Genomic DNA, 20,020 nt, shown 5'->3' with positions numbered 1-20,020 from the left:
CCCTGTTAGTTCTATTGGACCTCTCAGCGGCTTTCGATACCATCAACCATGGTATCCTTTCGGACCGCCTTGCTGGGATGGGACTTGGGGGCACTGTGTTACGATGGCTCCATTCCTTTCTGGAGGGACGAACTCAGAATGTGGTGCTGGGGGACTCCTGTTCGACTCCTTGGCCGTTGACCTATGGGGTCCCTCAGGGTTTAGTTTTGTCCCCCATGTTATTTAACATCTATATGAAACTGCTGGGAGAGGTTGTCCGGGGGTTTGGGGTTCGGTGCCATCAGTATGCGGATGACACCCAACTCTATTTCTCCTTTCCACCAAAAGCCAAGGAAGCTGTCCTGGTCCTGAACCAGTGCCTGGCATCAGTAATGGACTGGATGAGGGCGAACAAATTGAAACTAAATCCAGACAAGACAGAGATGCTCCTGGTCAGTCGAAGGGCAGATCAGGGAATAGGGATTCAGCCTGTGCTGGATGGGGTTACACTCCCCCTGAAGACACAGGTTCGCAGTTTGGGTGTGCTCCCAGACTCAGCTCTGAACTTGGGAGGCCCAGGTCTTGGTCGTGGCCAGGAGTGCCTTTGCCCAGTTAAGACTAGTGCGCCAGCTGCGCCCATTCCTGGAAATGCCTGATTTGACTATGGTGATGCATGCCTTAGTTACATCCCATTTAAACTACTTTAACACGCTCTACGTGGGGCTGCCTTTGAAGACTGTTCGGAAACTTAAACTGGTACAAAGAGCTGCAGCCAGAGTATTAACAGGGGCTGGTTACAGGGACCATACAAATCCCTTGTTACAACAGCTCCACTGGCTGCCAGTTTGTTTCCGGTCACAATTCAAAGTGCTGGTTTTGACCTATAAAGCCCTATATGGCCCAGGTCCATGCTATTTGTCAGACCGTATCTCCCTATATGAGCCTACCCGGGCCCTGAGATCTTCAGGAGAGGCCCTTCTCTTAGTCCGAACACCCTCGCAAGTGCAATTGGTGGGGATGCGAGGTAGGGCCTTCTAGGTGGCTGCTCCTAGGTTCTGGAACTCCCTTCCTAGGGAGGCACGAATGGCCCCCTCCTTGCCATCCTTCCATCGGCAAGTAAAGACTTTTTTATTCCAACAGGCTTTTGGGATAGAAGGTGTTTAGGATTGGGCTTTACAAGGCTTGTTTTATTGTTTTATATTATTATTTGTATTATTTTAAATTGTTTTTAGATTTTTAAGTGCCTTTCACGGTTTTAAGGTTATGCATAGTTTAATTGTATTTTAATTGTATGTTTTTCTATGTTTTTAACTACATGTAGTTCTATTTGTAAGCCGCCCTGAGTTCCAGTTTGGAAAAAGGGCGGGGTAAAAATAAAGTTTCAATTCAATTTCAATTCAATTCAAAGTTGGACAGTGAAAAAAGTGGATAAGAGAAAAATCGACTCATTTGAAATGTGGTGCTGGAGAAGAGCTTTGCGCATACCATGGACTGCGAAAAAGACAAATAATTGGGTGTTAGAACAAATTAAACCAGAACTATCATTAGAAGCTAAAATGATGAAACTGAGGTTATCATACTTAATGAGGTTTCAGATAGAAGATGAGATGAGAACTTAATGAGATAATGAGAAATTATTCACTAGAAAAGACAATAATGCTGGGAAAAACAGAAGGGAGTAGAAAAAGAAGAAGGCCAAACAAGAGATGGATTGATTCCATAAGGGAAGCCACAGACCTGAAGTTACAAGATCTGAACAGCGTGGTTCATGACAGATGCTATTGGAGATCGCTGATTCATAGGGTCGCCATAAGTCATGATCGACTTGAAGGCACATAACAACAAAAACAACATGCAGGCAAAGTTTATTAAGTAGATTCACACAATACATTTAAAGCACATCCAACTCACATTTAAAGTGCATGACTTCCCCCAAAGAATCCTGGGAAGTGTAGTTTCCCCTTCACAGTTATAGTTCCCATCACACTTAACAAACTACAGTTCCCATGATTCTGTGATGAGATTCACATGCTTCAAATGTGTGTTGAATGTGCTTTAAATGAATGGTGTGGATCTGCCCTAGTATGCTGTGCATTCATTAGTGAATTGAAAAGAACCATTCTGAAATACTTTTTTTAAATGGGAAGGGCTGTAGCTCAGTGGTAGGGCATATGCTTTACACACAAAGGTCCAAAATTCAATTTCTGGAAAGGCTGTTGCCTGGAATCCTGGACAGCCAATGCTAGTCCATGTCATCAGTACTGAGCTAGATGGTGTCAAATGGCCTGACTCAGTATAAGGCAGATTCCTTTGTACCTAAAACAGGAAAGAGATCCAAGGGCCACAGTAACTCCAAAATTTATTTATGTATTTTATTTACAACATTTATATATCGCTTTATTGAAAAAAACCCTGAAATTGGTTTACAGAAGGAATTAAAACAATACAAACTGTTGGCAAAAACAGTTTGAAGACAGGCATTTTAAAACATTCAAAATAATAAAACCAACAATGAGTTAAAAACAGATTTAAAAAAATAGCTTCTACATGCCTGAGTAGGCTTGCCTAAACAAAAATGTTTTTAGCAGGTGCTGAAAAGAGTACAATGAAGGTGTCTGCCTAACATTCCATTCCTGGGCAAGGTCCTTGAACAAGCGGTTGCAGGCCAGCTCCAGACACTCTTGGATGAGACCAATTATCTGGATCCATTTCAGTCGGGTTTCAGGCCTGGTTTTGGCATGGAAACAGCCTTGGTCGCCCTGCATGATGATCTCTGTGAGGAGAACACAGGGGAAGTGTGGCTCTGTTGATTCTTCTTGATCTTTCGGTGGCTTTTGATACCATCGACCATGGTATCCTTCTGGGGTGACTGGATGAGTTGGGAGTGGGAGGGACTGCATGGCGGTGGTTCCCCTCCTCCTTGGCAGGTCGCCTCCAGAAGGTGGTGCTTGGGGAACATTGTTCAGCACCCTGGATTCTCCAGTATGGGTTCCGCAGGGGTCAGTTCTGTCCCCCATGCTGTTCAACATCTACATGAAACTGTTGGGTGCGGTCATCCAGAGTTTTGGAGTGTGCCTGGCACCAACACTGTTATCTTTTTGGCGCCGGGTCAAGACTTTCCTCTTCTCCCAGGCATTTTAGCATGAATTTTTAAATTGCTTTTTAAAAATAATTGTTGTAAACCGCCCAGAGAGCTTTGGCTATGGGCTGGTATATAAATGCTATTATTATTATTATTATTATTATTATCATCATCATCATCATCATCATCAATACGCAGGGAATTCCAAAGTGTAGGTGCTGCCACACTAAAGGATTGATTTCTTACAAGAGCAGAACAAGTACTATGTGGCACCAGTAACATGGAAGGTGCACCTTGAACTTGGCCTGGTAGCAAATCGGCAACCAGTGCAGATTTCAGAGCAGAGGTATTATATGCTGATAGGATCTCACTCTTGTCAGCAATCGTGCCGCAGCATTCTGCACTAACTGCAGCCCCTGGGTCAGGTTGTGCTGCATGGGGATTTCTGTGACCTTGGCTGACTGTCAGGATTTTTTTAGCTTTGGTTAGGAACCCTGACTGGTTGTCGGATGCTGAGTTTTCTGTCTAACTCATAGGAATCTTGTGGTTGGTATGGTATTGCATTTAAGAAATCATCACTGTCTTTTCTTTTTCTATTTGCATTTCATATACCTCTGACTTACTCCCTTACATCCATAGAAGCAATCCATGATGAGTGTTTTAAAAGTATGACAAATTGTGCCCTGAAAAGAATAGGAAGCAAATAATGGAACATTAATGTACTCTCAGGGTAGATTCTCATGCAATGTTTTGTACTTGGGCACAGGCACCAGAGTATAAAATTGTACCACCAGTTTTGCAGAGCATCTGTGTATCTATCATTTGTCCCCTTAAAACACATGGAAACAGGGTATGATTTATTTATTTATTATTTATTTTATTCAATTTTTATACCACCCAAAGCCAAAGGCTCTCTGGGCGGTGCACAGCATAAAGTAAATACAATACAATAAAATATAATAAAATAACAATAGAAACACTAAAAGCATACATATTAAATATTTAACAGCCTGGTATATATTAACAACAATAAAATATGTTAAAATGCCTGGGAAAATAAAAAGGTTTTAACCTGGCACCGAAAAGATAAAAGTGGAGGCGCCAGGCGCACCTCATCAGCAAGACTATTCCATAGTTTGGGGGCCACCACTGAAAAGGCCCTAGATCTCGTTACAACCCTCCGAGCTTCTCTGTGAGTCGGGACTCGGAGGAGGGCCTTTGATGTTGAACGTAGTGAATGGGTAGGTTCATATTGGGAGAGGCGTTCCGCCAGGTATTGTGGTCCCGCACCGTGTAAGGCTTTATAAGTCAAAACTAGCACTTTGAATTTGGCCCGGAAACAGATAGGTAGCCAGTGTAAACGCGCCAGAACAGGTATTATATGTGTGGACCGTCTGGTCCTCATCAATAGTCTGGCTGCTGCGTTTTGCACTAGCTGTAGTTTCCGAACTGTTTTCAAAGGCAGCCCCACGTAGAGCGCATTGCAGTAATCCAATCTTGAGGTTACCAGAGCATGCACAACTGAGGCAAGGTCGTCACTGTCCAGATAGGGACGTAGCTGGGCTACCAACCGAAGGTGGTAGAACGCATTCCGTGCCACTGAGGCTACCTGAGCCTCAAGAGACAGGAATGGATCAAAAAGAACCCCCAAGCTACAAACCTGTTCCTTCAAGGGGAGTGTAACCCCATCCAGAACAGGTTGACCATCCACCATCTGGGCCGAGAAGGCACCCACCAACAGCGTTTCAGTCTTGTCAGGATTGAGCTTCAGTTTATTAGCTCTCATCCAGTCCATTATCGCGGCCAGGCAACAGTTCAGCACATTAACAGCCTCACCTGAGGAGGATGAAAAGGAGAAATAGAGTTGCGTGTCATCAGCATACTGGTGACAACGCACTCCAAAACTCCTGATGACCACGCCCAGCAGCTTCATATAGATGTTAAAAAGCATGGGGGACAGAACCGATCCCTGCGGGACTCCACAATGGAGAGTCCAGGGTATCGAGCAGTGCTCCCCAAGCCCTACCTTCTGGAGACGGTCCACCAAGTAGGAGCGGAGCCACTGCCAAGCAGTACCTCCAACTCCCAACTCCGTGAGTCTCCCCAGAAGGATACCATGGTCGATGAATAATTCCCCGCATCCAAATATTTTGAAGAGACAAGCAGTGAAAAATATATACGTAAGCCCTTTACAATTGGCAGTTAGGTTTATATCCCCAAATCCAAATTAAATCCAAATTATTGCATGAGAAGACTGGCTCTGGCTGCAGTGCTAAACATACTTACTAGAGAGTAAGTCCCATCAAACTTGGATTTACTTCTGAGTAAACATGTTAAGGATTGCAGAGTCTGTGATACAACCTCATCAAGAGGTGAATTATATTCTGAAGGAGCTTAAAGGTTCTCATACAGTAGTTGAGAGTGGCCCCCTATAGGCAGTTTTAATTTTACACTGTTCCATCTCTTAACATTTGTAATTTGATTGTAAAACCTACATTGGCTAGAATGTACATTTGATTAAAATGCCTCTTCTCTTTGCAGTAGTAAGATCCACAAGGGACACATTCCAGATTAAAAGGCATTATTAGCATCTTTTATGAATGTGCCCATACAACCTATTATATTAGTGTAGGAAGAGAAAAAAGCATGAATGTGTGCTGGAATCTAATTAGTTTTAATCTCGCTAATAAAAGTTAGAATGCATGCAATTAGTATTAATTGAATGCTTAAGGACAGCAGTACCTTAATCCCCAAGAAAGTAAAGAGAACCATTATGAGGCATAGAGGTGTGCAATTTCCCCACTAAAATCTGAGTGTATTTTGGTTTCTGGAAAATGTCAATGTGCTTTAACCTATATACAGCCTTTCCCAACCAGTGTGCCTCCAGATGTTGTTGGACCACAACTCCCTTCTTTCCTGACCATTGGCAATGCTGGCTGAGGCTGATGGGAGTTGTGGTCCAACAACATCTGGAGGCACACTGGTTGGGAAAGGCTGCTATATAATGTAAACGCAAAGAAACTCCTGGACTCCCAGAGGAGCTTCAATGTTTAATTCAATCACCTGCTTCTTGAAACATTTATATAAATCTTTGAAGCTCCAAATATAACTTCTGTAATGGGACTGTAAAACCTATATTAGCTAGTGTAGAATTTAAAAGCACTTTACAGAATGTAGGTGGACAACCCCCCCTCTTTTGGTGTCATGTGTGAAAGTGCCCTAACAGCTATACATTAGGGATAGAGCGATAGGCAAAAAAACAGGGACTGAATCCCCCCTCCCCCCAAAGGATTTCCATCTGGCTCCCAAAGCAGATTTATATAACCATGAATATATTTGGCTAGCCTCTCATTTGTACCACTTAGTGACCATATTATGATCTGAGGAAGGACTGAAGCCAGTAGCAGTGGCACCATCTTAGTTGTGGTACACAGCATCTGTTTTGAATGCAGGAGGCCCCAGGTTAAATCCCCAGCATCTCCAGATAGGGCTGGGAGAGACCCCAGTCTGAAACCCTGTTGTCAGCATAGACAGCCCTGAGCTAGATGTCCAATGGTCTGACTCAGTATAGGGTTCCTATAGACTCAGTCTTACACAAGCCAAGATTGAGGTAAAGGATTCTTGAACCACCTTCTCCCCAGAGGAAACAGCAGTAAAGGTTTGGCCAGAATTCTCTCCCCAGCTGAGCACTCCTATTTGATTGTGCTTTTGGCTTGTGAATGAGAGTGAGCAAATGAAGTACAAAAGAGGGCCAAACTAGATGTGACACAATTCATAGAATTAGCAATTGTGTGAATGTCTGTTTTTTTAAGAGAAAAGATCAAGTGTAACAGGCATGGTGCATTTGGCTGAGGGAGTAAGAGAGGCTTCAAGCCTTCCTCTGCATAGTCCCAAGTTAAGGATGAATGAATCTGTCAATTTCAGTTTCTCTCTCATTTTTCTGATCTTAAATTCTGATATCAGTTTTTGGCAACAATTTGCATTAAAAAAAATTCTCATGAAAATTTGTCAGCATTAGTCCAAATTCCTTTTGATAAAGTTTTTGTTTGCAGTTTTGACTAATACACACATCTTTACGTTTTCCCCTTATATAATGCATATTTGTATGTTATTTCTGTAGTATATGCATTATTATGTACACTTTCCCCTAATTTATGTAGTTTTGTACACAGTGGTTGGACAACCACATTACAAAATTTGGAGAAGTGTGAATTCTAAAAGATAGCTGTGTTTTAATTCACATACAGGAATACCCCGCATTAACATACGCAATGGGTCAGAGCGAGTACGTAAACCAAAAATGTACTTAAAGTGAAGCACTACCTTTTTTCACTTGCGCCGCCACTGTGCCACCTCTCCTTCACGCGGAGCCTCAAAGCCCCGCGCTAAAGCCTCTGCTGCTGCGCTGCCGCGCCTCTCAGCTGATCACAATCGCGCCTCCCAGCTAATTCACCGTCGCGTGGTCACATCTCTTTCCACCAAAGAACAGGCCACAACCAAAGGTTAAGTGTCCGTTCTTGCAAAGTGAAGTACGTAAACAGGGGAATGGTGCTACTGTAAATATGTCCGTACTCGCGAGTGTCCGTAAAGTGAAGGTCCGTATAGCGGGGTATTCCTATATTTGTTTTAGAAGTGCAAATTCGATAGTGTCTCATTAAAATGCAAACACATTTAATTTTCTCCTCCATCCCTAGTCACAGTTGCCTTTTATTTGCTTTAAGAGAAAAGATCAGATAACTAGTTTTATTTAATTGTGGGATCTTCACATCTTGGATAAGTATTGCAGAAGCACACTTAAAATGGCTAACACCTATGGCTGAAAGTGATAAAATGATAAATTGCTGTAATTTGGGGGTTCTTAAACTGATCCATGGACCACTCGCAGTCCACAGGCTTCATTCAGGTGGTCTGCATCATGTCTGCATTAACTACCAATATTGATTTTAATAGTATTTTTATTGTTTCCTGTGTTGCTTATGCTGTATTTTATTGTATTACCATTTGAATTCTGTGGAATGCAAACTGTAATACAATAAAATAAAGGAAATAAAAGAAGCAATAGAAGATACATTTAAAAATCGTACAGCATGTAGCACAGCACATTACAATAGCTACCAAAGGCAGAAAAAGCATTAAGTGGTCCACTGTGGCCTTCAGCGATTTTTGAGTGGTCCATGGGGAAAAAAGTTTGGGAACCATATGGTCAAGAGCATCTAAGTTCATTTGTGTAGTAGGAGTTCTACAAAAGCAGTACCTCTAGGATCGTACATGGAGGCCTAGACTGGGAGCAAGCATGCTTCTGATAGCTTTAAAGAAATAATGCCTTATATTTTAGTCAGACAACGCTGGCTTTTTAGACAATTATTTCTACTGAAATTCTCAAACATCTAAATTGAAACTGAATTGGTTACGGGACCTCTGGGGTGGGTTAGTTTTTAATATGGTATTATTATTATTGTTGTGGTCCTCATTGGCTTTTATTGTATTTTACTGTGAAGTTGTACGTTGCCTAGAGTGGCCGTTAACTCGGCCAGATAGGTGACTCACAAATAAAATTTTATTATTATTATTATTATTATTATTATTACCATTTGGGGGGCAACCTAGGCTTGGTGCAGGAGATCTGATAGTGATCTTGTAAGAATAAAAAGGGGGGAAAGCTAATACCAGTTGCAAATTAAATTGTGGTATAGCACTGGAGAAGGAGGGGATTAACCCTTCCCCACATTGATTGATTGATTGATTGAATTTATTAGTTGCCCATCTGGCTGGCTGTCCAGCCACTCTGGGCAACGTACAAAATAGGCATACAATACGTAGGCATTAAAAATCTAAAAACAATGAAGATAAAATCTAACCCACCCCAAAAGCCCGCCTGAAGAGCCAGGTCTTCAAGGCCTGGCGGAAGCTCATCATAGAAGGGGCATGGTGGAGATCATTTGGGAGGGAGTTCCACAGGGTGGGGGCCACAACTGAAAAAGCCCTCTCTCTAGTCCTCACCAGTTTGGCTGTTTTGACTGATGGGATGGAGAGAAGGTCTTTTGAGGCTGATCTTGTTGGGCAGCATAGCTGATGATGCTGGAGGCGCTTCTTTAGATAGACTGGGCCGAAACCGTATAGGGATTTAAAGGTCAAAACCAACACCTTGAATTGGGCCCGGTAAGAACCTGGTATCATTTTACTATTAAAAATTGCACCCTCAAAGGTGTTATTTGCCTCATGGAATGAAAACATACAGCTATAAATATATATTCAAGATCAATTCTTGCAGATGGAGAGGTAACATTTTAACCAACCTTTTATAAACCATCAAGAAACCTTAGCGAGTAAGAAAACGCTTTGTTTAATATGTTTTAAAAACTCCTTTGTAAGCTGCACTGGGAGTCCCTTTGAGAACTAAAGAGCAGGATACCAAATACCCTGAACGAATAAAAAATGTGGATTATACAGAGTTTCAATGCATGTGAATTATGCAGTTGTAATTCTGCTTAATATTATTGATTGCAAATACAGAAAATAACTATAGTTATTCTGGATTCATTGGAAGTGGACTGCCTTCAAGTCGTTCCTGACTTGTGCGACCGTATGAACAGGTTTTTCATGGTAAGCGTATTCAGAGGTGGTTTAACACTGCCTCCAGAGTAAAACCCTCGGTCCTGAATATATATTTATTAGTATTATGAAAGAACGGAGAGAGACACCTGCCTCAGTGCGTGAGACTGGATCAAATGCCATGACCTGAATGTGCTTCCCAGGCTTACGCTAACAGCGTTGTTGTTTTAAAAAAGGCCTTGAGCTAAATGTAACTTGGGAGTAGTGCTTGGAAGCGCCCTGGGCGTACAGAATGTTAAAAAAGCAGGTAGGCAGCTTTACAAGGATACTTACAAAATCCTCCTCCCCCGAGTCACCCAATGCCTTAACTTACTATATACCAAACTAAAAAAAAAAAATGCTGGGAAGGCTCCATACATTTCTCCTCTTTCTATCGTACTGGCTAAATTATTTCCCTCCTCCCCGAGCTGGAAATGTTACCCTTCTCCCCTTTCTTTGTCCCCACCCCTACAGTACCCGTTTGGACTCTTCTACTTCCCTCTTCTCGGCCTGCTGTGGATTTTCCCATAGAGGAGAGAGAGGGGTAGGGGTGGTGGCAGCGGCCCCAGAGACATGCGTCACGTGGTTTTCCCTCCCTTGGAGTTGCTGCCAGAACGGGCTCTACGGCGGCTTAAGCCTAGAGTGAGAGGAATTTTGCTGCTCGGGCGTCGGCGGCCGGAGCTGCCGGTGCAGGTCGGCCAATCGCCATGTCCTTGCGGAAGCCAGGAGATGGCGACGGCGGAAGCGCGAGGCTGGGGGGCTCCCCCGGGGCCGAGGATCTCCAAGAATGTGCGCCGGCTCGGTGCTTACCACTGCTGCCTTGGGACCGCTTCTCGGCCTGGTTGCACTGCGTGTGTGTGGTGGGCTTCGACTTGGAGCTCGGGCAGGCTGTGGAGGTGAGCGTGAAAGTGACGAGGCCAAAGCAGGTGGCGTGACCTCGGGCGAGGCGGGATATTTGTATTCTTCTGCTCCGCTGCAGCTCCTGGGTGGGGCTGGGGTCTCCCGGGAAAAGCGCTTTTTCTTTGCCTAGGGGTTGGCCGTGCTGTGGTAACGTCGTCGCCCCAAGGGTAGAACAGAGAGACCTTCCAGGCATCTTGCCTGGACGTTTTGCGTGGCGATTCTGTTCCTTTGAGAGCGGAGTGTTGTGTTTGTATCTTACAGTCTTTGCCGATACAGAAGCTCTTAATATTAATAATTGAAAAATCGGCGCGTTATTCAACATCGTTTTATTATTCAGCATAAGAGCATTGCTGCTTCCAAAGAAGAGAGAGTTTAACTCTTTGTTCGTCTTTCTGCATGTAACCACGGCAGCCAGACAATAAGAATATAGTTGTCTTAATGGCTAAGGAAAGGTTCAAGGGGCACTTTGTTTTATTAGCTGTTGCTTTCAGAGCTGCTCCTCTTCCAGTTCAGGAGTGTCTGTTTTGAAAGCAGAAGGGGAAACGACTTCAATGAGAGCCCCTTCATTAACGAAAATGATAGTAAAAATAAAGAGAGCTCTTGTTATGTTACCAGACTGGTTTATTTGAGAAAACTAACTGTTCTGCCCAGTCTCCTTTCCTAAGTGTTTTTTAATCCAAGATTTATTTTTCATATATCACCCACAAGATGTGGCTAGAAGTAGAGTTCAAGATTCATTTGTGATATTTGGGTATTTACTTAATTATTTTTCTCAGCTTCTCTCTAAAGAATTTGGGGTGGCTTATGGGTTAAGCTGAGAGGCAGGGTGATTTGCCCAAGGCCATAGTTCCTTGCTGAGGGCTATTACACTGTCAGCTTCATTGTTAAAGGCCATTACACAGTTGCCACAGCATCATAGTATACTAGTGTACAGGCTCAGTGGGCCTGAAAAGTGTGAAGAGAAATGTATGCCCATGGCCACCAGGACATGTAGTGGATGCACACTGGCATCAGCTTGCAAGTGGCTATGGTTCTTTGTTGCACATCTGCTCTATGTTTGGGGATATGTGTCTTCTCACATTTTCCATGTTTACCACAGCAATACCAGTGTGCATGTGTACTGAGCAAAGTGTGGACTATCTTTGAGCCAAACTCAAGTCTGATCAGTATTTTGTTGTTATGTGCCTTCAAGTCAATTACGACTTATGGCGACCCTATGAATCAGTGACCTCCAAGAGCATCTGTCATGAACCACCCTGTTCAGATTTTGTAAGTTCAGGTTTGTGGCTTACTTTATGGAATCAATCCTGCCATTTGCACTGGGCACGCCTGAAAGAATATAAAGCCTTTGTCTCCGTTTGTCAGTGGATAAGAATAGCAAACGCAGAAGAGGAATTGGAGAGATTTTACGCAGAAGTACATGAAGAAATTGATCACACACCAAAACAAGGTGTGCTGATAAACTTGGGGGACTGAAATGCAAAAGTAGGGAACAGAGAAGAACTAGAAATTGTAGGGAAATCAGGCTTAGGAGACAAAAATGAAGCAGGACTTATTGAATTCTGTGGAGCCAATAATTTGTTTCTTGTAAACACATTTTTGAGCAACCGAAAAGATGACTGTGCACGTGGACATGGCCAGATGGTCAATATAGGAATCAAATTGATTATATAATTGGTAGCAGAAGATGGAAAAGTTCCATACTTTCTGCAAAAACAAGACCAGGAGCAGACTGCGGTATAGATCATGAACTGGTTGTATCAAAAATCAGAGTAATGCTAAAGAAGAACAACAAAGCAATCATAATGCCAAAATACAATTTAAATAACATCCCAGAAGAATATAAAGATCAAATAAGGAACAGGTTTAAGGCTTTAAACTTAGTTGACAGAGAACCAGAAGTATGGAGTGAAGTCAGAGACATTATCAGGGAAGAATGCAAAAAGATAAGACCTTTCGTTAAAAAGAGAGAAAGACCTCAATGGATGACTGAAGAAACTCTTACAATGGTTAAAGAGAGAAGGAAAGCAAAAGCAAGAGGGGGCAGAAACACTGTCAGAACCCTAAATGCAACAATACAGCGACTAGTATGTAGGGACAAAGAAAATTATTACAATAGTTATTGTATAGAAATAGAAGAGGACAACAAAATGGGAAGAACAAGAGCCCTATTCCAAAAGATTAGAGAAATGAAAGGGAAATATAAACCAAGAGTAGGGATGGTGAATAATCAACAGGGGAACACACTGACTGACCGAGATGAAATAAAAGGAAGATGGAAGCAATACACTAAAGAACTCTATAAAAGAGATGCAAGGATGACAGATTCATTCACGGAGGAACCGTATGATGAAGAACCAGAAATTTTAGAATGTAAGGTGAAAGCTGCTCTTAAAATACTTGGACAAAACAAATCACCAGGAAGAGATGGCATACCAATAGAGTTGCTACAAGCTACTGGGACTGAATCTGTCCAAATTTTGACTAAAATTTGTCAAGAAATATGGAAAACTAAACAATGGCCCACAGACTGGAAGCGTTCAATATACATTCCAATTCCAAAGAAAGGGGATCCCAGGGAATGCAGTAATTATCGAACTATTGCTTATAATCCCATGCAAGTAAAGTAATGCTCAAGATTCTAGAACAAAAGCTCTTACCATATATGGAGCGAGAAATGCTAGATGTCCAAGCTGGCTTTAGAAAGGGAAGAGGTACAAGAGATCATACCGCAAAGATACGTTGGATAATGGAAGGAACCAAGGAATCTCAGAAGAAAACCACCCTGTGCTTTATAGATTACACCAAAGCCTTTGACTGTGTAGATTATGAAAAACTATGGAATACTTTAAAAGAAATGGAGGTGCCGCAGCATCTGATTGCCCTGATGCGCAACCTATACTCTGGACAAGAGGCTACTGTAAGGACAGAAAATGGAGAAACCAATTGGTTCCCAATCGGAAAGGATGTGAGACAGGGATGCATTTTATCACCCTATTTGTTTAATCTATACGCAGAACATATCATACGGAAAGCGGGATTGGACCAAGATGAAGGAGGTGTGAAAACTGGAAGGAGAAATATCAATAATTTAACAATACCATACTACTAGCAGAAACCAGTAACAATTTGAAACGAATGGTGATGAAAGTTAAAGAGGAAAGCACGAAAGCAGGACTACAGCTAAATGTCAAGAAGACTAAAGTAATGACAACAGAAGATTTATGTAACTTTAAAGTTGACAACAAGGACATTGAACTTGTCAAGGATTATCAATACCTTGGCACAGTCATTAACCAAAATGGAGACAATAGTCAAGAAATCAGAAGAAGGCTAGGACTGGCGAGGGCAGCTATGAGAGAACTAGAGCAGGTCCTCAAATGCAAAGATGTATCAGTGAACACTAAAGTCAGGATCATTCAGACCATGGTATTCCCAATCTCTATGTATGGATGTGAAAGTTGCACAGTGAAAAAAGCGGATAAGAGAAAAATCAACTCATTTGAAATGTGGTGTCAGAGGAGAGCTTTGCGCATACCATGGACTGCAAAAAAGACAAATAGTTGGATGTCAGAACAAATTAAACCAGAACTATCACTAGAAGCTAAAATAATGAAACTGAGGTTATCGTACTTTGGACACATCATGAGAAGACAGGATTCAATAGAAAATACAATAATGCTGGGAAAAACAGAAGGGAATGGAAAAAGAGGTAGGCCAAACAAGAGATGGATTGATTCCATAAAGGAAGCCACAGACCTGAACTTACAAGATCTGAACAGGGTGCTTCATGACAGATGCTGTTGGAGGTCAATGATTTATAGGGTCGCCATAAGTCGTAATCGACTTGAAGGCACATAACAACAACAAAGGATGATGGGTGAGTTTGGTCTGCAGCAAGTCTGGAGTTAGGTTGGTTAATAGAGATGTGAAGCCCCCCCCCCGATGGGAAAAACCCTATTTTCCCCCTTTCCCCAATTTTGAGGGGGAAAACCTGGAAAAACTACATAAAAACTGGAAAAAAAATTTGGGGGGGGGGGTTCTAGGCCTTCATATCTCCAGGTTCGTATCCAGTGGACATATGACTTATCTACATGCACTCCGGTCTTCCATTTTCATTGGCTCTCACCAATTTGCATTACCCATGGAGGATGATTATAGGCCATATAGTCTTCATGACCTGGTCCATCATGCTGGTGTGGATGTTCCCATGCTAACCTTTATCTAACACTATGGTGTTATAGCAGCAGACTAGGATACATGAAATTAGGAGGTCAGTGACTTTCCAACACGGAAGGTATTGGTTTGTGTTTTCCAAACACTGAACATGTAAGACATGCATCATAGAGACGAGCATCATAGATTATAGGTGGTCCCAAACTTTTCACCCTAATAGAAGAATGTAGTCTGTAGCTCTTAATCTATTTGGAATAGATGGGATTCTCACATGAGCATCTAAATATGATAATACATTTTAACAAAATTGTGAGTGTCTTATGATCCTAGGCCACAATCAGGAGGACCAAATGTATGCATGTAGCAGGCTTTTTTTCTGCAAATCTTTTATAGGAAGGAAATACATGTCCCCCCACCCTGCCCCAGCAAACACTGATTAACTCAGTATGTTTGCATTTATTTAGTTTTTAGCTCCTGCTGGGAGCTGCTGAGAGGGAGAGAACCCGCTGTTGTTTCTCTCCTCTTGAGAGAGTCAGTGTACTGTGGTTGTTGGAGTGTTAAATTTGAGTAGAAAACCAGGATTCACATCCCTGCCTGGCTTTGAACCTCACTAGGGAGCCTTGAAACAAGTCCATCATAATAACAAGAAACAACAAGAGGAGTAGTATTATATCCCAGCCTAGTGTACTTTGCAGGATTGTTGTGAGAATAAAATGTGATAACTGCATTAGTGCCACTCTGGTTTCTTGATGGAATGGGTTGATGCAAATGAACTAAATTACTGTGTAGCACACTGCAGAAATATAAATGTGGCTGTATTCAAAATTATGTTTTAGAGTCTTCAAACATTTTAAAAATTCACAATGGTATTTTTCTCCTAAATACTGGTGTCCTTATAGATCACTATGTAGAATGGAAAGCTAACAAGTTCCAAAGCAAGTTCCAGCTTCGCAGTCTCAATGCGTGGATGAGACGATGGTGTCAGGTGGAAGGGTTCGGATTTGTTAGGCACTGGGGAACATTTTGGGACAAGCCGGGCCTGTACAAAAGGGACGGGCTCCACTTGAACCAGAATGGAACCAGACTGCTGGCACTTAAAATTAAAAAGGTAGCAGAGCAGCTTTTAAACTGACAGAGGGGGGAAACCCGACAGGAGCTGAGAAAGGTCCGGTTCGGAATAAACCTCCCCCCTGGGATAAAAACCAAAGAAATGATGAAATTTTAAAAGGGGTAGGCCTAGAAGTAGGCATTGTGAGAGCAGGGGCACAGGATATAAATTCAGAAGAGCAAAATTACCACAGGCCTAACCACAAGTGCCAAAGACACTTGAAGAGAGACACTGCTTACAAGTGCCTGTACGCTAATGCTAGGAGCCTGCGAACCAAGATGGGAGAACTGGAGTGCTTGGTCTTAGAGAAGAGCATTGATATAGTGAGCATAACGGAGACCTGGTGGAATGGAGAAAACCAGTGGGATACGGTTATCCCTGGATATAAACTATATCGGAAGGACAGGGAAGGACGTATTGGTGGCGGAGTCGCTCTATACGTGAAAGAAGGCATTGAATCCAGCAAGCTGGAAACCCCAAAAGAGGCAGACTCCTCCACAGAATCATTGTGGGTGGTTATACCGTGCCCCAGGAGGGACTTAATACTGGGAACGATCTATCGTCCCCCTGATCAAAATGCTCAGGGAGACCTTGAGATGAGATATGAAATTGAGGAAACATCCAAACTAGGAAATGTGGTAGTAATGGGTGACTTCAACTACCCGGACATAGACTGGCTGCATATGTGTTCCAGTCATGACAAAGAAGCAAAGTTTCTAGATATTCTAAATGACTATTCCCTAGACCAGTTGGTCATGGAACCGACCAGAGGGACGGCAACCCTGGACTTCATCCTCAGTGGGGACCAGGACCTGGTGCGAGATGTAAGTGTTGTTGAACCGATTGGGAGCAGTGACCACAGTGCTATTAAATTAAACATACATGTAACTGGCCAATTGCCACAAAAATCCAACACGGTCACATTTGACTTCAAAAGAGGAAACTTCACAAAAATGAGGGGATTGGTAAAAAGAAAGCTGAAAAACAAAGTCCAGAGGGTCACATCACTCGAAAATGCTTGGAAGTTGTTTAAAAACACTATATTAGAAGCTCAACTGGAGTGCATACCGCAGATCAGAAAAGGTACCGCCAGGGCCCAGAAGATGCCAGCATGGTTAACAAGCAAAGTCAAGGAAGCTCTTAGAGGCAAAAAGTCTTCCTTCAGAAAATGGAAGTCTTGTCCGAATGAAGAAAATAAAAAAGAACACAAACTCTGGCAAAAGAAATGCAAGAAGACAATAAGGGATGCTAAAAAAGAATTTGAGGAGCACATTGCTAAGAACATAAAAACCAACAACAAAAAATTCTATAAATACATTCAAAGCAGGAGACCATCTAGGGAGACAATTGGACCCTTGGATGATAAGGGAGTCCAAGGTGTACTAAAGAACGATAAGGAGATTGCAGAGAAGCTAAATGAATTCTTTGCATCTGTCTTCACAGTGGAAGATATAGGGCAGATCCCTGAACCTGAACTAACATTTGCAGGAAGGGATTCTGAGGAACTGAGACAAATAGTGGTAACGAGAGAGGAAGTTCTAAGCTTAATGGACAATATAAAAACTGACAAATCACCGGGCCCGGATGGCATCCACCCGAGAGTTCTCAAAGAACTCAAAGGTGAAATTGCTGATCTGCTAACTAAAATATGTAACTTGTCCCTCGGGTCCTCCTCCGTGCCTGAGGACTGGAAAGTGGCCAATGTAACACCAATCTTCAAAAAGGGATCCAGAGGGGATCCCGGAAATTACAGGCCAGTTAGCTTAACTTCTGTCCCTGGAAAACTGGTAGAAAGTATGATTAAAGCTAGATTAACCAAGCACATAGAAGAACAAGCCTTGCTGAAGCAGAGCCAGCATGGCTTCTGCAAGGGAAAGTCCTGTCTCAGTAACCTATTAGAATTCTTTGAGAGTGTCAACAAGCATATAGATAGAGGTGATCCAGTGGACATAATGTACTTAGACTTTCAAAAAGCGTTTGACAAGGTACCTCACCAAAGGCTTCTGAGGAAGCTTAGCAGTCATGGAATAAGAGGAGAGGTCCTGTTGTGTATAAGGAATTGGTTAAGAAGCAGAAAGCAGAGAGTAGGAATAAACGGACAGTTCTCCCAATGGAGGGCTGTAGAAAGTGGAGTCCCTCAAGGATCGGTATTGGGACCTGTACTTTTCAACTTGTTCATTAATGACCTAGAATTAGGAGTGAGCAGTGAAGTGGCCAAGTTTGCTGACGGCACTAAATTGTTCAGGGTTGTTAAAACAAAAAGGGATTGCGAAGAGCTCCAAAAAGACCTCTCCAAACTGAGTGAATGGGCGGAAAAATGGCAAATGCAATTCAATATAAACAAGTGTAAAATTATGCCTATTGGAGCAAAAAATCTTAATTTCACATATACGCTCATGGGGTCTGAACTGGCGGTGACCGACCAGGAGAGAGACCTCGGGGTTGTAGTGGACAGCACGATGAAAATGTCGACCCAGTGTGCGGCAGCTGTGAAAAAGGCAAATTCCATGCTAGCGATAATTAGGAAAGGTATTGAAAATAAAACAGCCGATATCATAATGCCGTTGTATAAATCTATGGTGCGGCCGCATTTGGAATACTGTGTACAGTTCTGGTCGCCTCATCTCAAAAAGGATATTATAGAGTTGGAAAAGGTTCAGAAGAGGGGAACCAGAATGATCAAGGGGATGGAGCGACTCCCTTACGAGGAAAGGTTGCAGCATTTGGGGCTTTTTAGTTTAGAGAAAAGGCGGGTCAGAGGAGACATGATAGAAGTGTATAAAATTATGCATGGCATTGAGAAAGTGGATAGAGAAAAGTTCTTCTCCCTCTCTCATAATACTAGAACTCGTGGACATTCAAAGAAGCTGAATGTTGGAAGATTCAGGACAGACAAAAGGAAGTACTTCTTTACTCAGCGCATAGTTAAACTATGGAATTTGCTCCCACAAGATGCAGTAATGGCCACCAGCTTGGATGGCTTTAAAAGAAGATTAGACAAATTCATGGAGGACAGGGCTATCAATGGCTACTAGCCATGATGGCTGTGCTCTGCCACCCTAGTCAGAGGCAGCATGCTTCTGAAAACCAGTTGCCGGAAGCCTCAGGAGGGGAGAGTGTTCTTGCACTCGGGTCCTGCTTGCGGGCTTCCCCCAGGCACCTGGTTGGCCACTGTGAGAACAGGATGCTGGACTAGATGGGCCACTGGCCTGATCCAGCAGGCTCTTCTTATGTTCTTATGTTCTTATGTTCTTAAACGTTTAGCTACAGCTAGGATGTGTACACATCCTGTCCATTATCTTGTAATTCCTAAAATGATAATGGATCTTATGCAGTGGTGGGGAAATGAATCCGGCCAGTGGGTGGGATCATGACCTCCCCCAACCCCTGAAGACCTTTTTGGCAAGTATTGGGATTTCCCACCTGTCAATCACTGACATTAGGTGATGCATTTTTCTTTGGCTGTGCCATTTGAAATCAAACCATGCAGGCAAAGGGAATGAGGATTGGAGGCATCCCTGATCAGTTAGTTGCTTGATAGTCCCTTCAACCCCCGCTTCCTTTGCCGGCATGATTTGAAATCAGTTTACATGGGCAAAGGCACAGTTTGCAGCCACCGATGATCAACTGATCAGGGATGCCTGCAAACCCTGCTTTCATCTGGTGTGGGGCAGGCGAGTTTAATTAGGTCCATGGGCTAGAGGTTCCCCACTGCTGATGTTATGAGCACCCATGTCTGTAATTTTTTTTTTTTAAAAAAAGAAAAAATTGCAAACCATTATTCTGATTAATAAACTGAAATATTCTAACAGTGTCATCTTTTTAGCTCAGTTTTAGACAGTTCCAAACTTTGGAGATTTGGAATACATATAGTCTGTTTTACCTTCTTCCATGCTGATTTCCTCTTCTGTTTCTAGATTGCTCTGTCTAGAGTTTGCTGTGATGTCAGTCAAACAAAAGGTTAGTGCTAAACTCCAAAACATGATTTGAAATAATAGTTTTAAATGGGTTTGCAAAGCGTTCTTTGGAGGATAGCACTAACCATCATTGCCTTATTTTGAGATCATGACAAACTATGGTTTGAACAACTTGAAAATTAAGAAGGGAAATGATAAGAGAGAGGAGTCTACAGCACATTTCCTGACCCCTAAACTCTGGGTTGGAGGAAATCTGAATTGAGCCAT

General features: G+C 42.6%; 1 protein-coding gene across 9 annotated transcripts in view; it reads left to right on the top strand.

Moving 5' to 3' along the window:
* The first annotated feature begins 9,845 nt into the window (after positions 1 to 9,845).
* Positions 9,846 to 20,020, top strand: part of DENND6A (DENN domain containing 6A) — a 63,948-nt gene continuing 53,773 nt past the window's right edge. For 6 of the 9 annotated variants that reach the window (XR_009761491.1, XR_009761490.1, XR_009761489.1 and 3 more), the window contains exon 1: positions 10,190 to 10,548. Coding sequence is in view for 2 of the 9 variants with exons in the window: in XM_061618300.1 (XP_061474284.1) it covers positions 10,360 to 10,548 (189 nt within the window). In the remaining 7 variants the exon portion in view is untranslated. Of the gene's footprint in view, positions 9,921 to 10,189; positions 10,549 to 20,020 lie in introns of those variants that run through there. The other 3 variants (XR_009761494.1, XR_009761492.1, XR_009761493.1) reach the window with 2 other exon arrangements.

Source organism: Rhineura floridana, chromosome 3, assembly GCF_030035675.1.
Source record: "Rhineura floridana isolate rRhiFlo1 chromosome 3, rRhiFlo1.hap2, whole genome shotgun sequence".
NCBI lineage: Eukaryota > Metazoa > Chordata > Lepidosauria > Squamata > Rhineuridae > Rhineura > Rhineura floridana.
Note: the sequence above shows the minus strand (reverse complement) of the source record. Positions and strands in the feature narration are given on the sequence as shown.